Here is a 25,493-nt window from a genome sequence, read left to right as displayed (position 1 = left end):
GCAAACATGTATTTCTACATGATTTTGGAGCTCACAACTGTTTCTGAAATGTATGCAAGTTCCCTATTGGCGTTCTAATTGTCATCAGCGGAAAAATTCTGTTGTAACCTGCACAGTTTATTCAATTTCCACTCATCCGTTCTCACAAAATCAGCACTATTTTTTCTTCGATAGCTCTCTTGAATTTTATTTCGTTTCTGCTCTTACATCGAGACAGCAAACCATCCGTTGCTTTAATTGGACCATGAATAAGTTTCAAAGCTAGTTCCTTCGACTTCTTCTTTAACATTGGACCGCTTACGCAATCCTCTCGTTTGCTCAAAATGGAAAACCATTGATTTATAGCGTCCTCGTTACCTGGATTCTTACCATGACGTTTGAGTGTAAGAGGTGGTTCATGCTTTCTATTGCTGCTCCATCATTCTACCAGTTTATCCTGTTGCTGCAACAACCGAACTACCACCGATTTCGGCACTCCAGTATCTCAGCCAAACGTAGATGACTGAATCGGGGGTAATCTTTAATTTTGTACAGTATGGCATTTTTTCTCAGCCGATAAGAGGTCCTTACCGAAATGAAAGGGAGTGTGAGTGAAATATCAGAACTAGAAATATATAACTTATTAAAGGTTCGCTTTGATCGTAGAACACGAGATAAATCCCACCAAACATGTGCACCACTAGCGACTGTTAGTGTTCAAATGACTAGTTGAGTAGTAAGCTTGCATCAGCTGCTGAGAAGGGGATGGCCAAAAGAGAGAAGAGCGAAGCTTTGAAAATGGAGCTTATATTAGGCGGTTTTATTGCTTAAATAAGTGCTGGATGGGACTCTGTTGTCGCATAGCTGCAACGCGCATATCCTTTTCCTGTTTTCGTAAACGGTTCGTGTCCCAAAATACACGTCACGTGCAAAACGTCCATAGAGGCTTCTTTCGTAGTAGTATTTAGTTTTAGAAATTGGCCGAATTCGTGATTCACGAACGAGGGCCAAATGCACGATTACAACAGAGTTCCGGTCTCGTCCAGGGCTCACACTCTTTGTGACCGCTTTCAAAAATGTCCACAACGAGGTGAAAGAGGAATTTAGCTCGAAGGATTTATTATCGATAGTTACTCCGTAATATTTATAACCCATTTATAGAATAAACTGAAAAGTGAGGAACATGATTGATAACATCATAAACATTATGTTAAGACCCTTAAGTTTATTTTCCCTGAAATTCGAATCGCATTAGCCGTAGGCGACGCAAGTGGCCGCTATTATAACGAGTGGCATCGCATTTAGAAGCCGACTGGAGAAGTTGTGCTCGTAGAATGAGTTTCCTGCGACTAAATGTATCTTGAGGAAACTCCTAGAGACATGAGGATGTGTGAGTCACTACAACTGCAGACTGCTCTCCTGCGGACGCGTTTTATCTCTTCGGTTCACTGATATCGACAGTAAAAAGCACTCCAACCACAATTTACATCCATCGTTCTTCCTGTAATCACTTCCTGCGGCTAAAGCTTATCTCGAGGAAACCCCTTGAAAACTAAGGATGCATAATATAATTAATTGTAATTAACTAATTTATTGCTCTAGGAGTTTGAACTCCTTTGGAACATTGAAATTGTTAAAGTGGTGAGCAGTACAATTAACATAGTAAACTGGAATTAACATCGTAAAACTGGAAAAGAATAATTTCTTTTTCTAACAGAAAAACGAGCATTGAACATACCAAGAAATAAATAACACAACCTTAAAAAAAGGAAATTTAGCTTAACAAATGAAACAAGAACGAGATTACTACTTCTAACACATACAATAGGTATTAATCACATCAATGAGGAGATAAATGATTATTAAATGTGTGAGTCACTGCAAATACAGACAGCTCTCCTGCGGACGCATTTTATCTCTGAGGTTCACTGACACCATTGGTACAATTTTACAGTCACAATTTGCATACATCGTTCTTCCTATAATCAATTATTGCTTCCTAATGTGTCTGCCCCCACAAATTTTTCCACCCTAAACAGTGATGCGACTTCAATCAGGTATGTAAATCGATCGAAACGCTCTCCGATTCCTTCGTTGACATTCCCGATATTTTTTCCTTCATCAACATATAGAGTACCTCACCTCCAAATCCGACATGTCATCACCCATAAGTACTATTAATCTACAGTTAAACGTTCTCTTCTTTGAATCATTCCTATTTTCCACAGCCTTTCTGCCCTGATGAATTATCTACCGATTCGATTGATAGATTTTTCTTCCTCATAGGAAAATCCACTAGGATTGGTAGTATATTAATTGCGTTTCGCTTGGTTTCGCTGTTAGTAGGGCCCGCCCGCCTTTGTGACGGTGCGGGATTCCTCGTCCCTTCCCTTCCTTCCCTATCCCCTCCCCGGAGGCGTCGTCGGGCTCTCATCGCGGCGGCGCCTCCTTCCTAGTTCCTTCCCGTCCTTCCCCTTCTGGGTGCAGAGGAGAAAAGCTAGCGCTTACAGTCCCTGCCCCAGGAGTGTATCCCCGCGAGCCCGCCCTAGGGTATCGTTTCCACTGCCCTGATGAATTCTCTCCCGACTCATGTTGGCCTTTTTTCTGTACTAATATCAAATTTTCTTCGGCGCAATCTCATTAAATCCAGATAGCTTGATAAATACTGAGCACGCGCCCTCCGAATCGCTATATATTCTCGTTTTGTCACTGTTTGATTTTTTATTTTATTGGATTCTTTGCTTCTTTTTTATCGTTTTCAGTGGAAAACCTTCACGCGCACCTTTTTGTTTCAAATAAAGTAAATAAAATTTCAAGTTGTATATAAGTATAGGCAGTTGGAGTGGGGAGTATTGGATTCCATGCGTTGCTATTCGTTAATTCGGTGCCTCTATTGAAATCCTGTTTCATTTTCTTTATCTCCATGGCTTCCTGGATTACTCAGAAGTTAAAATTGCCTATCTTGCCCTGCGGTGACTGGATCCCGACGTCTACAGGCCGGAAAACGCTACCCCAAAGTACATTTAGGGGGGCCTTCACAGTTCGGCGTTGCGTTGACGCCGCGGCTAGCGAGCCAATCAGAGCCCGTCTTTGAGAATTGATGACGTCACGTTTCCAGCTCGCTGCGTCGTCGCAGAAAAACTGAACCTGTCGGATTTTCTCTGCGTCAAGGCGGCAGTACGCCCACGATTTCGAATTAGTGTTTGTTTATGGGTATACAAATATGCAAGATTAGCTCTAATGGGAGTGGCAAATGCTATTTATTTCATTATTTACTATTATTTTGAAATGTTCAGCTTAGATATTTCGCATCTTTCCTAAACATAAGACAAATGTTAACCCTAAATTAGATTACAATCACTGAGGAGCATAGATTAGCGTAACTCATACCCGTAAATGGTATCAAAAGCTAAATACAGCGTGAGAGGTGCTTTTTGGTAGCTAAGGTAGTTAAAATTCCATTTTATATCCAATAATTGTGCCCTCATGATCTACTCAGTTAGAGCTATTTAGATAACATGACTAGGACAATCTGTTTGAACAATAGATATCATTAATAAATATTCCTGATAACATTCCACGTTACTCATGTTCATTGAGTGTATGTAATTAGCTATTTTTCGAATATTCCGAGTTAGGAAATAAAATTTAAAGGTCATAATAATGCATAGGCAAGGGCCATCACTACATGCATTATTATCGACTTTATGGTCGCCATATTAACTTCAAATGCTATTTATAGTTAAGAAGAACATTTTAAGAAATGAAATTGGGTAAACATGCAGAAATAAGGTCGTTAAAATTCCATTTTATATCCAATAATTGTGCCCTAATGATCTACTCAGAGCTATTTAGATAACATGACTAGGACAATCTGTTTGAACAATAGATATCAGGGGCGGATCCAGGATTTCTCTCTGGGAGGGGCACAAGCAAGACCATATCCAGGATTTTGTTCAGGGGGGGGCACAAGGATACCTCGTCATACAAAACGAACGAAATGATAATGGGACCGTATTAAAAATCTAGCATATTTTTAAGGGTCTGGGGGGGGGCACGTGCCCCCGTGCCCCCCCCCCCTGGATCCGCCTATGATAGATATCATTAATAAATATTCCTGATAACATTCCACATTACTCATGTTCATTGAGTGTATGTAATTAGCTATTTTTCGAATATTCCGAGTTAGGAAATAAAATTTAAAGGTCATAATAATGCATAGGCAAGGGCCATCACTACATGCATTATTATCGACTTTATGGTCGCCATATTAACTTCAAATGCTATTTATAGTTAAGAAGAACATTTTAAGAAATGAAATTGGGTAAACATGCAGAAAACAACATATGCATTGTGCGTTTGGTTCGAAATCATAAGATGATATGTTCACAGGCCGATTTTTAGGAGCCGACGCTTTTTGCCTTTCATTTGTTTTCGCAACGCAGACCTGTGAAGGGCTCCAACTTGCTGCGATGAGTTAGCTCCGCCCCCAAGTACGCAACGCCGAGCTATGAAGGCACCCCTAGTCTATTGCGGTCTCTGCGAAGCGCGAAAAATGCACTTATTAAAAGTCATACATTTCAACTTTTATATCTTGTGGCGCGCCTCACCTTGCCCTAATATACTGCTATTAAAGATATCTACCAATGCGCTTGGGGTAAACACTGATATTATTCAAGACTTTCCAAGAGATTTCAGGAGATAAGAGATTTCTGCTCCCGAATTAGCAGTAAAATACGTTTATTTGCTGACGACGCTGTAATCTATCGCGACATTAGTGATCACTCTCACTATGAAATTCAAACACCGCATTTAAACAATGCTCAGTTGTGGATCCAAGAGTGGGGACTCGAACTTAATCTGAGCAAATGCATGTCGGTACATTTCTTGCGGGATTTGTGCAACTACAACCATGTTTATAATATGGATGGCATTAACATATAGGCAACAGACGACGTGAAATACCTGGGAGTAACGATAATATCGAACCTCTTGTGGGGAACATATATAAGGAATATTTGCGGCACAGCACTACGGAATTAGGATTTGTCAATATTATTGTGGGAAGATTTTTTCGGATGAGAAAGTAAAAGAAAGGTTCTATTTCGCACTCGTCCGACCGCACCTTGAATGTGCAGCGAGTGTGTGGGATCCGGTGCAGAAAGACTTAATCCGCGAACTGAATAAAATACAAAGGAAGGCTGCGCGTTTCGTCAAAAACTACAACGAGCGTAGGTACAGACAGCGTTACGCAGATGTTAAGCGAATTAGGCTGGGAGCCGCTGGAGACACGGAGGCTGCGCGCTAGGATTAGATTGCTTGAATCGATCGAGAATCGATATCTTGAAGAGCGACTCGGAGAACATAATATTAGAGCCTCACTATATTTCCAGGTGCGACATAAGCGATAAATCAAGAGAGATTTTTTACCGAGCGGATAGATATGGGAATTCGTTTTTCACTCGAACCATAAGGACTTAAATAAATGCTAGTCGTAATTTCTTTAGAGCACTTCATTTTTATTTTTAAACGGTTGAAGTCTTAACAACCCTCTGCCACACGCCTTTTAGGCGGCTTGCTGGGAATTATGTATATGTAAATTCAATCGTGTCAGGCGAAACATGATGGAACTCCTTCATGATGTAACAAAAAGGAAGACAATGGCAGGTTCCACAATTTAATTATTACTGCGATTTAATTATTAAATAATTAAATATACGATTGAATTTATCAAGCGCGCTAGCAACGCGGTGAAGGCAAAAATCTACCGGAAGCTGACCATCAAATCTCGGACCGCCGCACTCAACATCTATTTCAACAGCCGCTGTCTCTCTCTTGGGGTCGTCCCGAACTACGTGAATGTCCACACCACCTCGGTTTCATCAGCCCGAGAGTTTGCAGTGAAGACCGCACAACGAGCCTGGATTAAGAGAGAGATGCACGAATGGTATGTGAAGAGAGATTCAATATCTCATTATTTACTCCTACTCTACACCGAGTTAACCAGATTTCTTACTTGGCTCGAATGGCTGTATATTGACGAATCTGTTCGCAATAGGGCACGTGATGTTGCTCAGAAGAAGAGAGAAAAACCTGAGGCAAAGTTAAAAAATCTGATTGATAATTTTGATCCAAATTCTCCACAAAGTCAGCAACGGCGCCAGACTCGACGCCTTGGAGCAGCTAGAAATTCTTCGAGGCCAAAATTCCCCGTCAGTAATGTTAGTGAACGAACAATTGTATTCTTGGAATTCCCCCATTCTCAATGTGTTTTCTCAACCATACCCCCCTCCCCCCCCTCCCCCCCTCTAAGTTTCCCTCACAACCCTGACCACTCTACCCTTCCTCCCCCGCCTACATATTCCACCTCCCCTCCCATTCCTACCGGCCCCTGACTTGACGCTGCTAACCAATCCCCCTTAACCTCCCCACCCTAACACCCAATCCATGACGCTGTCAACCATTCCCCTATTATCTCCTCCACCCCCTTCCATGCCTCATGACTACTATATATGTGGAAACTGTTATACCAAAAGTGCCTGAAGATGATACTATGTATTGAAACCGGTCGCAGAAATAATTAAATTGTGGAACCTGCCATTGTCTTCCTTTTTGTTACATTATGTATATGTAGATGAAGACGAAATGTGGAGCATTTGTAACCAGAAATTAAGAAAACATTTCGTCGGTTTCTACAGAGTAATGAAATGGCAGGGGTCGAGAAACATGAAAAAGTAAACACGTTTGCACGGCCTAGTTTATTGGTCGATTTGATATAATTTGGAACATCAATAAATTTGGTATCGAATGGAAAAATAACTGGACAAAGGTAAATAAAAAACATTCCGATTGACGTGTTTCTTTGAACGACATTTATAATTTGGACGCACGGCAAGGAAAAGCTTCAAGAATTTTATACTTATTTGAACGGGATCAACGACTACATAAAGTTTACAACGGAGGGGGAAGAAGACGGAAAACTTCCATTCTTGGAAGTGCCCGTGGAAAAGAAGACAGATGGAGCATTGGGGCATACAGTGTATCGAAAACCAACAGCAACAAATCGGTACCTGCACGCTTTATCTCACCATCACCCAGCCCAAATAAATGGAGTGGTCAACACCTTGATTCACCGCTCCTACACGATAAGTGACCAGAACAACTTTGCCGAAGAGAGACGGAAGCTAGAGGCGGGGAAATGGATTCGACGACAGATTTATCTCTCGCACATTTAATAAAGTCATCATAAAGAACGAAATCAAAAATAACACCGCAGAAGCCGCGAACTCATCCATAAATGACCTCAGCAACCAGAAGAAAGCCTTCCTGCCGTACATTAAGGGGACGTGTGACGCAATAGGAAATATCCTACGAAAATTCCAGATAAGGACAATCTTCTCGCCTTACACACAGATAAAACATCTCCTAAACACCGTCAAGGATAGAACTCCGCTACAAGTGGAAGGGGTCTATCAAATTCCTAGCTAGACCTGAGGCAAGAACTACATCGGCGAAACAGGCAGATAAGTCAAAACACGCGTAGAGGAGCACGAGAAAGCGATTCGACTGGGGCAATCAGCAAAGTCCGCGGCAGCCGAACACGCAGCGCTAGGCCAAACCATCGACCTCAAGGAAGCCAAAATCCTTGCCAAAGTTAAAGATTTTAAACAGAGACTCGTCCGAGAAGCCATTGAAATATCCAAAGAAGAAAAGAACAATTTCAACAGGGATACCGGCATTAGAATTAGCCGTACTTGGCAACCCGTAATCAGAAAAAAAACAATCAACAACCCACTCCTCCAACCTCCCGCTCCCCTCCCCCACCACCTGACATAGATACCTATATAACGGAAATAAAATTTCCAACTCTTCAGAATCCCTTGAGAAAGCGGGAAAGGTCGGGAAACGTTGGGGCCACCCAAGAATTGACGCGGCGACATAGCCTAAAAGTTTTTAATCATTATGAACATTGTGTTGTCATCGTTTCGCTGGCTATCCTGCCAGCGTTTTCAGGTCGAAGGGAAATACTGACTGATTACGATTTCATTCGTCAAGTCCCAAGGCAGTTAGAATTAAATTTGGAAAAATGCGTCGTAATGAATTTCTGGAAGAAGAATAACTCCCTACAACGTAACTATATCATTCGCGGCACGCAGTTAAAGGCAGTTGAATCCGTGAAATATCTAGGGGTTAGACTCAATAATGATCTATCGTGGAATAAACATATTCGAGAAATAACCGGTCAAGCTAATCGTAAAATGGGTTTTGTTAAAAGAATATTAGGAAAGTGCGACGACAAAGTGAGAGAAATTAGCTACTTTTCCCTCGTTAGGCCACATCTGGAATACGCTGCCAGTGTTTGGGACCCTCATGAAAAAGGCTTAATAACAGAGTTAGAACGCGTGCAAAGAAGAGCTGCCAGGTATGTGAAAGGTCGTTAAGATAGTCTTGTTAGTGTAACTGACCTCTTAGATAAACTCGGATGGGAATCTCTGCCGGACCGTAGATTGAAAAATAGACTACACCTTTTAGATAAATTCAAGAGCAGTGTCTTTTCTGACGAAGTTAACCATATCTTGCGGACGCCAACGTACTACGGAAGATCAGATCATATAAATAAAATAAGAGAGATAGATTGCAGAACAGACAGATTCCGAATGCCATTTTTTCCACGATCAATAAGAGATTATAACGGCAGCAATAGAACTCGTAAATAGATTGCATGACTTGTAGTGTAGCCTACTAACCTATGTAAAACTTAATGCATGTTTCTGAATTTCTATTCTATATTCTATTTCTAACAGCATATAGTAGTATAGTTTGTTATTATACGGGACGTTTTTTGGACGGTGTGGTGTGCATGTGGGAGTCCAAATGCATGCTGCATGCTGGTGATTGATCACCCCCTGCCAAACACCCTAGAGGTGGCTCGCAGGGTATTATGTAGATGTAGATGTCCTTGGACGTCTGTGCTCTCAGTTCGCCGAGAAAAATATGTAGATCCGTTGAATATGACTTTTTAATGTTAGTGGTCGTAATTTCTCGAAAACGTTTGTAATTAGTCGTTAATTTTTAATATTAATTCATCCTCAAGGAATTTAACATTCTGTCGAAGAATTAATAATTATTTATTTTGCTCCGGTTGGTTGCACCATTGCAGCTCGTAATTTCGTGCTTGGGAATTCAGCGTTGGGAATTTTATTCGGCCGCGAATTTCAAAGTGCTTTCAAAGAGCAATATACGATTTACTTGTATCCTTCTGATTATCATAACTGCTTGAATTATTTACGTACATATTTGTAATTGATATGGTATCTTTCCAAACTAACAAAGAAGACCAACTTATAAATCAATCTACTGGGAATAAAAAAAAGTGTCATTCATTACCTTGTCCTTTGAGGGCCGCAACGAAAGAAAGGGAAGCTATGAGAGGGAGAAATCACGGAAAGACTAACTAACGCAAGTATGTAGGTCTCTAAGCAACGAGGGGGATGTAGTCGGGCATTAAAAATAATGTTGGCGCCAGAGATTGGAGTTGATCCATTATAAAAGGCCGCTTAAATAGGAGAAGATTCATCAAAGATACCTACAAGAGAGTATGAAATACATTCAAGCAGAATGTACACCAGTCCATGGGATCAATGAAATGTTAGTTGGGCAAATATTGGTAATATTTCGATAGATACGGAATAGTATTAGAAATTCGCTGACAACTTACCTAATAATAGGGTGGTTTCTTATTATTTTTTTATTGCCTAAATCGCAATATTATTACTCCTGGAGTTCGCATTTCACGCTCTTATATTTTTGAATGACGATATCTATTTTTCACGATTAAACGAAAAGTGAAAAATTTCAAGCGCGCAAAAACGCGATGGCTAAGTAGGAATACTGGAAAAACCCCGTGTGACGTCATTCTGGTTCCCGCTGCTACAGAGTGAGGTGACCTTGGGGCGAGACTTTCAGCGCTGATACGGTGCAGGCTGCTAGCAGGTAGCAGAGTACCCTAATAGCTGCTAGTGCTTGGCTTAAAGAAGGATTATTAATACCTTATCAAAAGAAGGAAACTTTCTGACTATAGGCAGTTTTAATAGGTGATTATTAAGACATTTTACCTGAGCTCTGTGCCTCATGCATGCATTGGTAATCTCAGACGATGTAAAACTCCTATCTACTGGTATAGAAACTAGGTCCCTGAGACGTCACGTGGAGTGGCATCGCATGGGCACCAATTTGACCTTTTTCAAATAAGAATAAAATTGACCATTGCCATTCGTCTAAACTGGGTTTTGTAAAACCAAATAATTTGCATATTATGAATACACTAATGGTGGGTAAGGAATCGCAATCAATGCCTTTCGTTTTCTTTGATGAAGGAAACTACCCTATTACTTTCCACCTAATAATGTAATTCCAACCGTTGAAGTTATCCATAATGACTCACAGTATAATTATTACTGTACGTTTATTGCAAAGCGTGAGTGATGGTAGGGGTGATGGTGACTAAGGGTAGGCCTCTGTATCACACGATCACGTACAAGCTCATGGATGACAGTGTCTCCATTCCTCCGGCGCTACTGCGTCGGTTGTTGATTAATGAGGATATAAGGAGGACGTGAATTGTGGAGTGGCATCTTCGACCTGAAGTCGCTGCTGGCAACAAAGCCAGCGAAACTGTTGCCATCAATCAACAACCGACGACGCGGTAGCACCGGAAGAGTTGAATGAACATTGAATGGAACCTCGACACCGCGGAAACCTACGATTACAGCTCTTGCATGTCCTAATTTTCAGGGATGGCTTCAATGATAGGGATCGTCGTCGCTCCAATTTTTCATCATTTGTTGCCGTCGCGTTTTCCATCATTGAGCACGTGAAATGCAGCAGCGACCAGTTAGCGAGCGAGACCGCACGTATATTGTGGCCGACGCCACTGAGTGAGCTGAAACATGACGAGTAATCATTTTCCCTGACATTGAAAAGCAAAGCTGAGAAGATCACTTGTCTTGCACGTGAAAAAATTATCGTGTGTTTCAGGCTTAAGGCCACGTCTAACGCGGACCAGGGGAAAATATTGTGATTGGTATGATTTAGAATGGAACAATTCGTTTTAAAAATGGAGTTTGTTCTGTAAACGCAGCCGGTAAAACGGATGGAATTTTTAACTCGCTCTGAATCCCATGATGCGTTCAATGTGTCCCGTCTGAAGCGAGAGATAAAGAATTTTGAGTGAATCGTTGCGAGCGATGGGAATGACGCTTAAACCGCAGAAATTCGTGGACTTGTCCTTGGACGTGGCGTAATATAGACGTGTGGGAGGAAAATTAGGCTTCGGAGTGAAGTTGGCGGCGAGAGGTGGCTCGAAGTGGTTCCTTGTCGAGAGACATCATAATTACTGGTGCTACGCAGTCAGTGAGTTGCGCGCTTAAAACATAAATTGCCATCAAGAGACAAGCAGAGGATTGTGGACGACAAGAAGTCAACAAATCTCTTTGAAAATGGCCGGATAAGCGTCTGATTTCAGAGTCACAGTTCGATTGTGGGTGAGCGAGGCGCGTGTCTATACGTATCTAGGATTTTGGTGGACCAGAACGGAGGACTTCCATTCTTGTCGGGTGATTTTGTACAAAGCAGCATTTTGGCGTTCATTCTTACGTCCACACAGTGACAACTCAACTCGTACGTGTTATTGTTTCGTGGATTGTCAATAAGTGACCGCATTTGTTTGTGTCCGAGTGACGCGGTGGAATTCGATGGTGCCGAGAGAGATAGAGCCTTCCAGAGTACTATCAGTGGAGCCAATGCCGCATCCTGGGTGAGTATTCACACGATAACAATTATCGTTAAAATACGAAACAGTCGCTTTTAACTAGCATTTGAAGAGTTACTGTTTAACATATTTGGGACATGTTTTCTCATCACTAACATAAGTGTGGGTGACACTAATGTTTCCCGACGTATAATCGGTAGAAGTGACTCAATTGGAATCGCTGAGAGTTTGAAGTTACTCCACCGTCAGCTCGCGAAAATCCACTCTAGAGGAAAAGCCGGGACTTGAAATGATAACTAAGAAATCGTGGAATGAAATCTGTGAGAGGGCATGACTCACCCCTCGTGTCTTCCATTCACTGTGCGTATTCCTCAATACTGTCGCTTTAAACTTCTCACTTCAGAATGATTTATTTGGCAATTCGACCCGAAGCTCTCTCGAGTGATAAGCATTATTTTCGAATACAGGAGGCTAGCAAAATAGAGACCACCAACTAATGTTATTTATTTTTTTCACTGTTGCATATAGGGGGAGAGGGGGCTAGGATCAGCTGTTGAAATTTGTTGCGATAGCTGTTTGCCATGCGCGGCTAATGTTGTGGCCGGGAAAATGGTATTCCTATCTTATTACTTTTGCTTCTCTGTCATATACTTTGGCGATGATTTTTACGTATTTATTTGGATGGATTGCGAGGCCCTTGTCAACAGCTCCGGTCGAATTCATCCATCGCGTTCCTCCAGCCGTGGTGATATTCCGTCCCGATGAGCCGTGGCCTTTAACTTGCAGTGGTCCTCTGTCTTTCACGGTGTCCTATAAGGCGTTTCACGGGCATATATGCCGAGAAGATTGAAAAATGTGAGAAGTTCGAATAAATTTACTATTTTTTTCAGTCGTTCTTTTTACGTGTGGAAGATAGCTTTTCTTCTGGTCGCTAAAGCCGCGTCCCAACTAGTTAGCCATTAGGCATCATGTATTTAGCCAGCCAGATTCTGGGCAGCCAACCACAAGGAAGCATGAATTGGGACATCCTTACGCAGGTGCTGCCATCTACTGGGCACTAGGCCAATGCAAAACAAGAGATAATCGGAATGATTTGAACAAATGATGAACAAAACCCACCCTAAATTGTTAAAATGTGATGTGTCAAGTGATTCTGAGTATTAGATGTCGGAGAAGAGTATTTATTCATAATTTTAGTATATTAGACAACCTTTTTGTAATAGTAAAGTAGGGGTATACTTTCAAATTCGTATTTTTAGTTCCGTATGGTTTTGTTAAAGAAGTTTTAGCTAAGTTTGTGGCGAAATGTTAGCGTATATTCCTTTTAATTGGCGTGTAATATTTCAATCGTCTCTCAACCAGGTACTTTATCGAATTCCTTATATTTTAGCAATTTAATTTCTAGTGTTGTATTATTAAGAACAGGTCTATTTAGTCTATTCAAACGGTTACCGTCTGACTTGGGAATTATTTTCAAAGTTTATTTAAAGTATGGTTTACGTACATAAATCAGGTTTCGGTATTATCTTATAATTACTATAGATTTTAATTTTTGTTACCTATCCGATTCCAATTTCGGGACTTTGTCCAATAACATATAATAATAATTGATTATTGTTACGGGTGTTAACTTAATGTACAAAAAAGTGTTACATAATTAAGTATATATTAGAAGAATATAAACATCAATAAGCATTATTTAACACGTTAAAAAAGTAAACGGTAGCAAAAGATAACATGTGATCGGTATAAAAAGTTATAAAATAACATATACATACATAAGAAGCATATAAACATTAAATAGCATTAAAATTAACGCCGCCTTTTCATTAACTAATTTCTCCGTAATTCTTACACTTCCATTAACGCAATTTCATTAATATAAACAAAATAAAAATTAATAATTATTCGAACAAGTCTCAAAATATCAACACTACTTGCAAACAAGTACTATCCCTTGTTGACAGCCATGGTGCCCTTTCTCCTGAAGACGCTTTGCACGCTTTGAATCATGGGAAAAGTGGGGCGAAGGATGCACCCCTCAATGCCTAAATCTGGCGGCCGCGTTAGCTGCCTAAATTCCCTCCCTTATGCTGGCTAACGAGTTGGGACATCCTTCCAAGATGGCGTCATGGCTAAATCCTGGAATTGGCATAGCCAAATGGCCAATTGGGACACGGCTTAAGGTATTTGTTCGGAAGTCAATGACTTCTGTAGTGCTCTTTCCGTCTTCCTTTTTCATTTTTAGGACTTAGCAGAATATTCTCCTAGCTTCTACGAGATATTTACGCCCTTCAACCCATTTCGGTTCGGGTAGGGGTGTCAATATGCGACTATCCATCTGCAGCATTGTTCCACGGACAAACTGCGGCCCTTGAGTTTGGTACAGGGTTGCCTGGATCAACAAGAGGCTGTGGGAACTCTGTGTGAGCATTGGGGCAGAGTTCGTTGATCTTCGGCCGGTGCTTAGATCGTGCCGAGCTCCCCTCAATTCGTCTGGGGTGCATTACTCCAAAGAGGCGTTTGAACGGGTGGCCCGTAGGATTTTTGAGCATTGAAGCTATGTTTTAGACTGGTGGGTAGGTCATCTAGCAGGATTTTTAATCATATAACTAAACTTAGCCTCCGAGGAAATCCGCATTGCAAAAACATTAGCAGCAAAGTAAGCGTAGGAGCGGGAACGCAGGATAATAGCGTGAATATTCCCAAAACGCGTGCTCAAGAGGAAGAAAACACACCAAATATAATTAGCACTTCCAGTAAAATCAACCCGACTGGTACAAAAAAGCTTGGACAAGAACCAACCGAATAGCAAACTACAAAATATGACATTAACCCTTTTAAAGTTAATTGCCGCAGCATAAAAACAAGCGCGCCGAAATCGAGCGTATTTTTCAGAACGCAGACGTGGTCATGGGGACAGAAGGATTGCTTACAGAAGATATATGCGACGGCGGAATTTTTCCCGCGGGTGATAAAATTTAATATTCGATCGACATAATAGAACAGGTTGCGTAATTTTTATAGCAGATATATCATATTTACAGGGCGCCGCCCATGAAATAATTGACAACAAAATAGAAAGCGTATGGTGTACAATTGAACAACGAAACAAAAGGAGTATTCATGTTTGCTCTTTTGATCAACCTCCGAAGTCCGAAGTTGATGTTATATACCAACTATAAAATCAAATATTCGCATTTACTCTGGGAGACAGTAAGCGTATAATAGTTATTTGGGGAGATTTTAATCTTCCATCTAAAAATTGGGATACTTAAACTGTAAAACTTAATTGGAAGTAAGGAAATAAAACTTTGTAAGGTTCACTGTTATTTAATTATGGGCACGACCCGGGTTTCGTAACTTAGTTACATCGTCAGTTGACTGATCTTGTATGCATCATACATTTATACACAAAGTACACAAGTGACAGTGAGGACATCTATCGGAAAGGAAAAGGACTGGTTGAAAGGGCGGGGGTGAGGGTTAAACACGGAATGGAATAGTGAGAGGGGGGGGGGGGTAAGGGGGAAAGGGGCAGCCTTGATTTGGGACGAGGGTTTTTCCTGTGAGGATCTGACCAGCGAGGGGAGGGCGGGGGTAAAGTGGGTGAGGAGACGAGAGCTATAGAAGGTGGCGGTGTTGGGGAAGAAGAGAGGATTAGCGGTGTACATTGAGTTTTCTAAATCACAATAGTCTATGGAAGGTCGTTGAGTCCGGCTGTGGAAGGTGCTGGTATGGGTTAATGATTTCCCCGAAGGGCATGGGTCACTGGGGGAATTTTGGTAAAAGCACTGCGTAGTATTCGTTCTTGGAAATTTTAACGGCACACAAGTGTATAGGCACTTGAAAATTTAAAGGTTGTCACTGTAGGAGATCATTGATGGGGATGGAAAAGAGAGGGGAGTGGGAGTGATAATTAAATAACAGTGAACCTTACAAAGTTCCAATAAGGAGAGGTTTCACAAAGTAAAGCCTGAAGTTATAAGTTATATATTGTAAAACTTAAACTTGCCCAACTAGTTGACGAGAGGAAATAAGATATTAGACCTTTTAGCAGTAAGCCATTAGTTGATTAAACAAGTCAATATTAATAAATGCAACTTCATTAAATTTTGCGAGATGCTTAATGACTCCTACACTAAATTTGTAGCTAAGACAGAGGATAAAAGTACCTATGTAACACGGAAACAGTTCTTAAAAATCAGAAGGAATTTAGGAACTTGAAGCAAAAGAAACTAACGCTACAAAACGCTCAATAAGCAAGAAATCAATGCGAACTGCAATGCGAAATTACAAGAAAAAATACTCGGTGAATTACTCGAAGAAAATCCGAAATCTTTTTCGTATGCGAGAGAGTTGCAGGGAAAATCTTCAACCGCAGATTCGTTATTTTCTAAAGACCGTAAACTTGTCACCGAAGGTATTGGCAAAGTTAACACGTTAAGTTCCCACTTCGGAAGTGTGTACACTGCAGACGATACTGCATGCAATTTAGACATCCCATGTACTGAGGAATCGATGGAAGAAATCATTATACAACGTGACGGGATAACTAAACAGCTTCGATCTATAAAGAATAGTAAATATCCGGGTCCGGAAGGAACACCCGCGCGTGTCCTCAAGGAGTTAATTCCTAAGATCGCAACTTACTTAGAGATATTATTCAAGAAGTCACTATCTGAAGGAAAGTTACCTCTAGACTGGAAAATTGCATCGTTGCACCAATATTCAAAATGGGAAGCAGACATGACCAAGGCAACTATCGTCGAATTTCATTTACATCGAATATAGACAAGATACTCGAGCATATCGTCGTTAGCAATATTATGACTTCCTTAGACAGTCGTAATTTCCTCCGTGGCTGTCAGAACGGATTCCGAAAAAGTAGATCATGCGAAACTCAACTCGCGCTCTTTCTTCACGACGTTCTCAAATCTGATGAATCGAAGAAAAAGTAGATACATTATTTCTAGTTTTCAAGAAAGCTTTCGACACGGTACCTCACAATAAACTTTTATACAAATTACAGCCATGCGGGTTAAACGAAACAGTGGTAAACTGGATACGCGACTTCCTCAGTGATGGTAAACAAGTATGGCACCTTCTTTTTGTGCGCTAAACGTATGTAGAGCTTTCAGCTGGTGAATTTGTCTTTTCCAAATCATCCTAGAGAGCATATTTACCTAACAGGTTACATCACTAATTCGTTTCAAAACAATTCCTTCAATCCATGTCAGTGGCGGCTGGTGAACTTTTATTTCGGGGGTTCAACCGGGAGGTGCGGGTAGTCTACCTTCCAGCCATAGAGGGAGAATCCCAGGAAAATTTTATATTTGTAGAGCTTAAAAAACTATTTTAAAACTATTTTGATCCCAATTTGGTTGCTTTGAAAAATATTTAGTTATTTGAAAATAAGTATCTACAATTACATTTTTATGCAATTAATTTAGTTTACTATGGATTATCGTTTTATAAAAGTTGTACCATGGAAAAGGAAAAATAAGAATGATATTATTTTATTTAAGTTTTTGTGAATTCACTAGCATCCTACAAATGCTTGCATATTGAAATATTTTATGCTTAGTTTTTAATGGTAATAGAACCCCAGCATATTTAATTTGATGTACACACGATTTAGGCAATTGCAAATTCACAAATAGCTATATGAGGCAGGCTCAATGGCGTCACCCCCCCCCCCCCCCCCAGATTTTTCCTCGCAGGGACATCATGAAATAAAGAAGTTGCATGAAATTTGATATTTTTTAAACTCGAACCGATTCTCAAAATGACACTTTCCCATCCTCACTCTCGAAAGCTGAGCCGAGAGTTGAGATTCTTGCTGTAATCAGAATATCAAGTTGCAATTAATACTTTGGCAATTTTTTTACAATTGTATATTTTAACTAATAAAATCGTACAGCTACAGATATTCTACACAGTTAAGTTACATTCATTGTTAAAATGAGACTTAAACCACACTAATTTTAATAAGAACCTTTAAGCGACTCCTGCAGTTGTTGTATGTTTAAACATGAAGTCCATTCTTCTCTCCTTTTTTGCGGCAAAATGGTCAATCACCTTCTCATTAAAGTCCACTATATTGCGGGCCATCTCTTTTTCAATTGACATCATGGTAAGTGCTGTAAGCCGGTCTTCGTCCATTGTGCTTCTGAGGAAGGTTTTAATTCTTTTCAGACATGAAAAACAACGTTCTGCTTCTGCCGTTGTCATTGGTATTGTGATCAGTGCTTTTAGCAGTTTCACCGTTTCACTGAAACATTCTTCTAAATTGTTTTCAAGAAGGAATGACAACAAATGAGTGGCCTTCTTAACTTCTTTAAAATCTTCTCTGCTGTAAATAAGCTGAAGCTCGCATCTTAGTTTATTTTTGTCAAGAAAACCAAATGATTCTATTGTCGTGTTTAGGATATCATCAGGAAACCTTTTTCTATAGCCGGACATATTTTCGTTGTCAAACAAGTTTGCTGCAACTAGATGACCAGTGAATTCGAATCTGCGTTCTGCCTCTGCTGCTATAGCGTCACAAACTTCCTTGGCAGCTGCATTTCGCAATGTTTGCCAGTTTTCCACCTTATTTCTCTTTGGTCTAGGCTCTGCTGATTCATCTGCTGTGGCCAGGCTTTCCACACTCTCCCTTACTTTCTGTATTTCTCTTTTGAAAGAGGAAATTGCTTCCTTTGCCCAAACAGGGTTTATATTTTTCTTTTGCAGTGAGCTATACAAAATATCTACATGAGGCATAACCTTTGAAAAGAATTCGAGCCAGTATTTAAACTCTGGTTGCTGCAGTTTCAGTTTAAGTCCTTGAGCTTTATTCAAAGTAGAAGTCATTTTGCTTGTTTCTTCAATTTTTTCAAAGCATTCTATTAATTCTTGAATATTTTGGTGAACTACTAATACGGATCTTGAATTGTAGTTCCATCTTGTTGAAGAGCCAGAAGGAAGTCGTTTTCCAACTATTTCATCCAAAATGTCAGCTCTCTGTGAGGACTGGCTAAAAAAGGTACACACCTCTTGAAGATTTGCAAAAAATACCCTCACTTCTTTGTTTTGACTTGTTGCTTGAACCATGACCAAGTTGAGCTGGTGCGCGTAGCAATGTACAAAGTGTGCATTTGGATACTCCGCCTTGACACGTGTCTGAACACCATTGAATTGGCCACTCATTACATTTGTACCATCATAGCTTTGTGAGATAAGTTTGTTTTTGGCCTCTCCTAGCACTTCCACAAGAACACGTTTTATGCAGGCGAATAATGTTTCAGCATCATGATGTTTAGGGTTTAGAAATGTCCAAAATCTCTCGATAGGCAACCCACTTTTGAGAACAGAGCGAAACACTACAACCATCTGAGCTTTAGCAGACACATCTGTAGTTTCATCAGCAATCACAGACACAAAATCTGCTGAGCGAATTTCTTCAAGAATATGTAGTTTGCAGACGTGCAGCATACAATCTAACAGGTCATTTTGAATTTCCTTGGACGTACCTTTAAAAACATTGGCAACTTCCAGGTGTGATTTCAAAATAGTATCTAATGTAGCTGAGAAATTCACTAATCCTTTGAAAATACCGGGGTTATTGGAGTCATCTCTTTCATTATGTCCACGCAAAGCTAGTTCAAACTCTCCACAAAACCGAATACAATCAATTATTTTTGAAAGGACATACCGATTTTTCCTGACTTGGTCGTTATTTTTCTCAACATTAAGCCTAAAAGCTTCACTGAGTTGTTGCCTTATTTCAGTACGACCTAAGATGGATAAATCCAAGCAGGCATTCTTATGATACAAAGATGTTTCATGTTTTTTTATTTTCTGGGTAAGATGACTCAAGTCTGAAACTCCAGTAGTTGTCCATGTTGTGTCCTTTCCTTTATAAAATAGAAGACACGGGAAGCAAAAGAATCTATTGGTTACTTCACATCCACAAATCCACGAATTTCTATCATACAGATGTGACTTGAATATACGAGTGTAGTTTTTGCCTCGAGAACTTTGCTGTAGACGAATGTCCAAAGGCGGCGTCGGTCTGCCTAGTGCTTTGATTGCACATTTTTGTTCAAGAGTTAGGGCACAAAAGTTACTACTAAGTAATGATGCAACACTGTTCATCCTTGACACGTTTCGAAGCACTAAGCCCACACTATACAGTCGCTCACAATCAACTGAAATAATTTACAATCCACGATGACACATTCAGTACGGTGAAACACTATTCGTGATACTGACCAATACTGACTGACAGAGACGTAACTTAAAAATTGTAGTAAACAAATGAGTTGCAGCGATATCGTGCGCCAGCTGTTGACAGCGCTGTGCACACTTATCCGCGCGCATTAAAATCAGCTTCAAATATCGCCACTTGCGACGCTAACGAGCAACGGTATCCAGAGTCCTCTATTTATGAAGTGAGGGAGTGGTGCTGAGAATCCAATATAGAGGACTCTGACGAAGAGTAATATAGAGAAAGAGTAGCGTCGAGAACAGCCATTCAGAGGACTCTGAATACCGTTGCATGTCAGCGCCTCGAGTGGCGATTTTTGAAGCTGATTTTAATGCGCGCGGAGCGAAAACAACTCTAGCGGCGGACATGACAAACCTCTTGTTGTGCAGTTTACGGGATTGGCAGACTCGTGAACCGTTCGGACACGTTCGGTTACTCTCGGGAGAAGTCGGTTGTCGCTGCACTGTCTTTGCAGCTCCGAGACCATGTTATTCCGCCGCAAGCCCCCCTCCCTCCGCCAACCCCGCGCCTAAGTCAGGAGGTTCATTCTTCCTACTGAACTCAGCACAGCTGAGCACAGCAGTAGAGCTCACGCGCGGCTTCAGCCCTCTTTCAAAAATTTTGAAACGTATTTAATGAAATTTCCAAGATAAATCTTACAATTCCGTTTCCGTTTAGGTAAATGTCAAAGCAGCAATTTATTTTGGGGGTTCACTGAACCAGTGAACCTATAGCACGAGCCGCCACTGATCCATGTGCTATTCCTCCAATCCTGGTGTTTAATAGTCGCTAATTAACCCTGGTGTTTAAGGCTTAACACTCGTAATTTACTCCCCTTAGCATTTAGAATTTATATATTTTGTTTTTTGTCCTGTTACTTGTGATAATATAGGTTTTAGAAGATAAAGTCTGCACCTTAAAGGCCTCTTGAACATTAAAATAGCTGGGGTCGCCCTGTTGCAGTGTATACAATGTTCCGATAGTCGATAGTCTACTTAATGCTGTGGATATGTTTCTTTTGTCATTAAGTGCTATTTGATTTTTGCTTCAACGAATGCACCAAATTTCTGGTCGTCCGTCGATTGGTGGAAAGTGGAGAAAATGGACGCCACTCATTTTTAGAAAATGTTGAATTTCATGTGATGTAAATGGCGGTCACATAGAATGTTTTTCTAGAATTCCAAATATAGCCAACAATTCCGTGAGATGGTCAATACATTGGGTAGCTGAGGTAGATGACATATTTAAAACTTCCAACCATTTACTGTATAAGCATCTTTTACAATCAAACATAGTTTACCATTCGATGGACCCATGTAATCGATATTTAATCTTTCCTGAGGTTTATTTGGACAGTTCCATGAGTGCAAAAAAGTTTTCTTTGATTGATGTCGCGCCTGGAGAGAAGATAGCAACTGTTAGTTAAGCCTTCAATGTCTTTATCAATGACTAAATAAATTAAATTAAATTGCAGGCCACTTTACGCATGAGCGTGCAATAGCCTTCATTTAGAATATGAATGATATCTTATGTAATATAAGTAACTGATCTCTTCATTTCGAGAGAACAACCACTTCCTCTTTCATCCTTACAAAAGGTACTATCGTTTCCAATAATATGTAGAAACCCATGAGTCCCACTTAACTGATGGGGTCGGGTCGGTATAAACTTGGAAATTATCTACAAAATTGTAATGGTACTTTTTCCTCTAAGATTTACCATTTCTGAGAGAAAGCCATTCGAAAGTTAGGTACAGCTGTCGAATAATTTTCGGAGAGCGCAACAATATAGTCATACAAATTACGGAGAACACAGCTCCAGCAAACTATCGAACGGCCTTTTCTCAAAAATGGTAAATCTTAGAGAAAAAAGTGCAGTGACATTTATGTGGATAATTTTCTGATCTACAATTTTGGTCTGAGCAATTTTTATCGCACAAATAACCGTTTGGCCAAAAAGTGCAAAAAACTCATTTTTGTGACCTTTGAACTTGAATAAAATTTTTGCGCTCACGGGATCAATGGGGGCTCTCCAGGATTTCATTAGAGTGGTATCCGTAAAGTTCATGCAAATTTTCAGCTTTTTGGGGATTAAGAGAGAGGGTCAATGTCTATTTTGACTGGGCTAAATACTTCGCACTCGGTGTGTGGTTCGAAACTAAACCGTTCGAAGGTGAAGCACGAGGTCCCTCCCTTCGGTGAGAAACATTATCTGTGTTACGTTTCGTCCCAGAGTTTTAATTTAGTGTTGCTCCCCGGGTTGAAATCCATTTCTTTTCGTTTCTACATTTCGCTCCCAGAACGAAACTATTGGAATTTCACTGGTTCGTTTTTTTTGCCATCCCTACTAAATAACCAGATGCACTCAATGTTAAAATCATTTTGATAACCCTCGGAGAAGAATAATAATTGAAATTCGTTCGATAATCATAGTTTTTAAATGTATAGTAAATTGTCACGAAAACATATGGAAAATTACACGATTCAAAGCAGCGTTCCTTTCAGTAGATGTACGAACTGCGATTAGCTCTCCTGGTGGAAATAAATTAGTATCTTATGATGTCACCCCTGGCAAATTAAGAAAAACACCAAGGCCGACTCATTCGCCTAACCGAAATACATTGCAGCAAAATAACGGGTGAGCGTGATTAATAAGTTTGAAGATATTGGTGACATCTATTTCGGTCATACGTGCATAATTATTAAGTGTTTCATCATCATTTTAATACATCAACATACCACCACGCAGGCTGCCTGAATGGGCGTATTACGTGGGCATTAGAACACCAGCCGCTTTCACATAAAAAGGAATTGCTCTCACGAAAGTACGCCTAGTATATGTACAAGTCCTCTATCGTGCGGGAGGGGGAAAAAATCAATTCCCATGTTAATGAAATTGGTCGATAGTTCCCTGGGTCATGTCCGTTTCCCTCTTTGAATATCTGTGCCAAGTTTTCAGTCTGTTGGTGTCTTTCCTTCAGACAAGCCTTTTTGAATATTATCTCAAAGAACGGAGAGACCTGTGGTGCTAACACGGGCGGATATTACCTTCCGGCCCGAAGATTTACTTTTTTTATCAATGGGGAACATGCACTTTTTTCAAAGTACTAGAATAAGAAGGTCCCTGCCTCAAATGTACTCACAGAAAATTTCGCGGATGAATATGTTTTTTTAGCTGAGTTATGAGTCTTTGAAAATTAATCTTCATCGGCTGCTTGAAAACACGACGTCATCGGAGCGTGACGTCACGGCACGGAATCCACTGATGATAGACTGAGGAAGTGGATTAAAAAATCGGTCTATGCAGGGGCTCAAACTCAAATATGGCGAAAATAATTGCTGTTTTATCGTCAAACAGCAGATTGTGAATATGTTGGGTCGCCAAGGCGTTATTGAAACAAATGAAGGGAATTGTTTTGGTGAGATTTGGAAGCAATCACTATTTTTCAGAAAATCAGCCGCCATATGGAAGTCGACCAAAAGTAAACTGTCGTATTGTGCTTTCTTAAATCCCTCTTAAGTAAACTTGTCCTTTTAGGGACTACTACAAAGCTCGTAGATGATTTTTACTTCGATATATTGCAATCAAGAGTCTGCCCTCCTACTCTCTTAGCGAAGTGAATGGTGTACCGTGCGATGACGTCAGAAGGCGTTTCAGGTAACGTGATTTCAAGCGATATTCTGTCACTTTTAATAAGCATTTAATGACGTTTGTCTAGTACTAGGAGAGTTTTGGCTTATATATTTGGACTCGTGAGAAAATTGTCAATTCAATAAGACTTACTTGCACGATGAACAAATTTCATGCATGTTCCCCATGGCAGTGGTTTAGTTATGCCATCGCGTTGAATAGTTTTTTTCATCGGTTCCTCAGTGAATGGAATGTCTTAATTACATGCAGTAACATCTGTAGTGCCCACCTTTTCGAAGTGGGAATTTAAAGTGCTGGTGTTGTCAATATTTTGGGTGGCAAGTTTCATATCTTAATCAAATAATGAATTTACCCTTGAAGATTTTCCCTGAAGCTCTCTTGCATGTAGCCAAAATGATTCTGTATTTTCTCCGAGTATTTCACTAGGTGCCCCGGTGAACTTCGTACCACCTAATAATCAATGAATAGTTTAGTTACACCATTTATAAATCAAAAGCGGCCGTACGGATTTTAATAATTTTTGACTTATTATAATAAATTAAGAAAATACATCAGTTAACTTACAAAATGAAGCATTACAATGGCTTGTTAGAAAGGTATTTTATTTATTAAATCTACGTAGGATTGACCGAGGTACGTATGCGCAGATTTTTTTCGATGAATTTTCTTTATTCTATGATTTACCTTAGGAAATTTTAGACCTTAGGGAATTCAATCTCCAGCATGCAGCATGCAATGGGATTCCGACATGCACACCACACGGTACAAAAAACGTTGCGCATACTAACATATTATATTACCGCATTCAGTCAAAGGAAAAACTTGCCAACTACTCATTGAGGTTTTCTACCAATAAAGCTATAACACACAAAAAATGCTGTTAGAAATAATAAGAAAATTCAGAAACCTGCATTAAGTTTTCCATAGGTTAGTAGGCTCCACTACAAGTCATCTAATCTATTTGTGAGTTCTAACGCTGCCGTTATAATCTCTTATTGATCGTGGAAAAAATGACATTCTGACTCTGTCTGTTCTTCAGTCAATCTCTCTATTTTAATTATAATATCTGATATTTCGTTGTATTTTGGCGTTCGTAAGATACGGCTAATTATAACTACGGAAAATACACTCCTTTTGAATTCATATAATAGGTTTAGTGTATTTTTTAGTTTACCGTCTGAAAGAGATTCCCATCCGAGTTTATCTAAGAAATCAGTTACACTAACATGACTATCATAACGATTTTTCACGTACCTGGCAGCTATTCCCTGTAGACGTTCTCTATTTTTAAGCAAAAAATGGGGTCTAACGAGGGAGAGGTAGCGAATTTCTCTCACTTTGCCGTCGCACTTTCCTTATTCTTTTAACAAAACCCATTTTACGGTTAGATTGACCGGCTATTTCCCAAATATGTTTATTCCACGATAGATCATTATTGAGTCTAACTCTTGGATATTTTATAACTAATAACTTCAGGCTTTACTTTGTGAAACCTCTCCATATTGGAAGTAAGGAAATAAAACTTTGTAAGGTTCACTGTTATTTAATTATGGGCACGACCAGCCCCATGACACTTCCTATCCCACTCCATTGGGAACCCATGGTCTTTTATTGAAGTCGTTTCCTCAACCTGCCGCACGTTTGCCGGGGCGGCGCCACGTATTCTGGAGGGCAAGAATTAGCGGGTAAGTTAATTTCCGTATTGTTGAGCGCATACTACAGGTGAGTGGAAATAGTCATTTTTGTAATTAATTAAGATTTAGTTTTCATTTATTTTCGAATTTTAGTCTTCTGCATTATTTCCTTATTGTTCTACATTAATATTTCGTGGATATGTATCGC

General features: G+C 40.1%; 1 protein-coding gene across 1 annotated transcript; it reads right to left on the bottom strand.

Annotated features, from left to right (window-relative positions):
* Nucleotides 1-17,488: 17,488 nt before the first annotated feature.
* Nucleotides 17,489-19,267, bottom strand: LOC124159575 (zinc finger MYM-type protein 1-like). The gene is made up of 2 exons (XM_046535473.1): nt 17,748-19,267; nt 17,489-17,591 (listed from the first exon to the last, which is right to left on the bottom strand). Exon 1 carries the CDS (start codon nt 19,223-19,225, stop codon nt 17,750-17,752), a length of 1,476 nt encoding a protein of 491 aa, XP_046391429.1. The 5' UTR covers nt 19,226-19,267; the 3' UTR covers nt 17,489-17,591; nt 17,748-17,749.
* Nucleotides 19,268-25,493: the final 6,226 nt, after the last annotated feature.

The sequence above is a fragment of the Ischnura elegans genome, chromosome 5 (assembly GCF_921293095.1).
Source record: "Ischnura elegans chromosome 5, ioIscEleg1.1, whole genome shotgun sequence".
Classification (NCBI taxonomy): Eukaryota; Metazoa; Arthropoda; class Insecta; order Odonata; family Coenagrionidae; genus Ischnura; species Ischnura elegans.
Note: the sequence above shows the minus strand (reverse complement) of the source record. Positions and strands in the feature narration are given on the sequence as shown.

Excerpts from the sequence above, each read along its gene's own strand:
- LOC124159575 (XM_046535473.1), bottom strand. The coding sequence starts at position 19,225 with ATGCTGCACGTCTGCAAACTACATATTCTTGAAGAAATTCGCTCAGCA.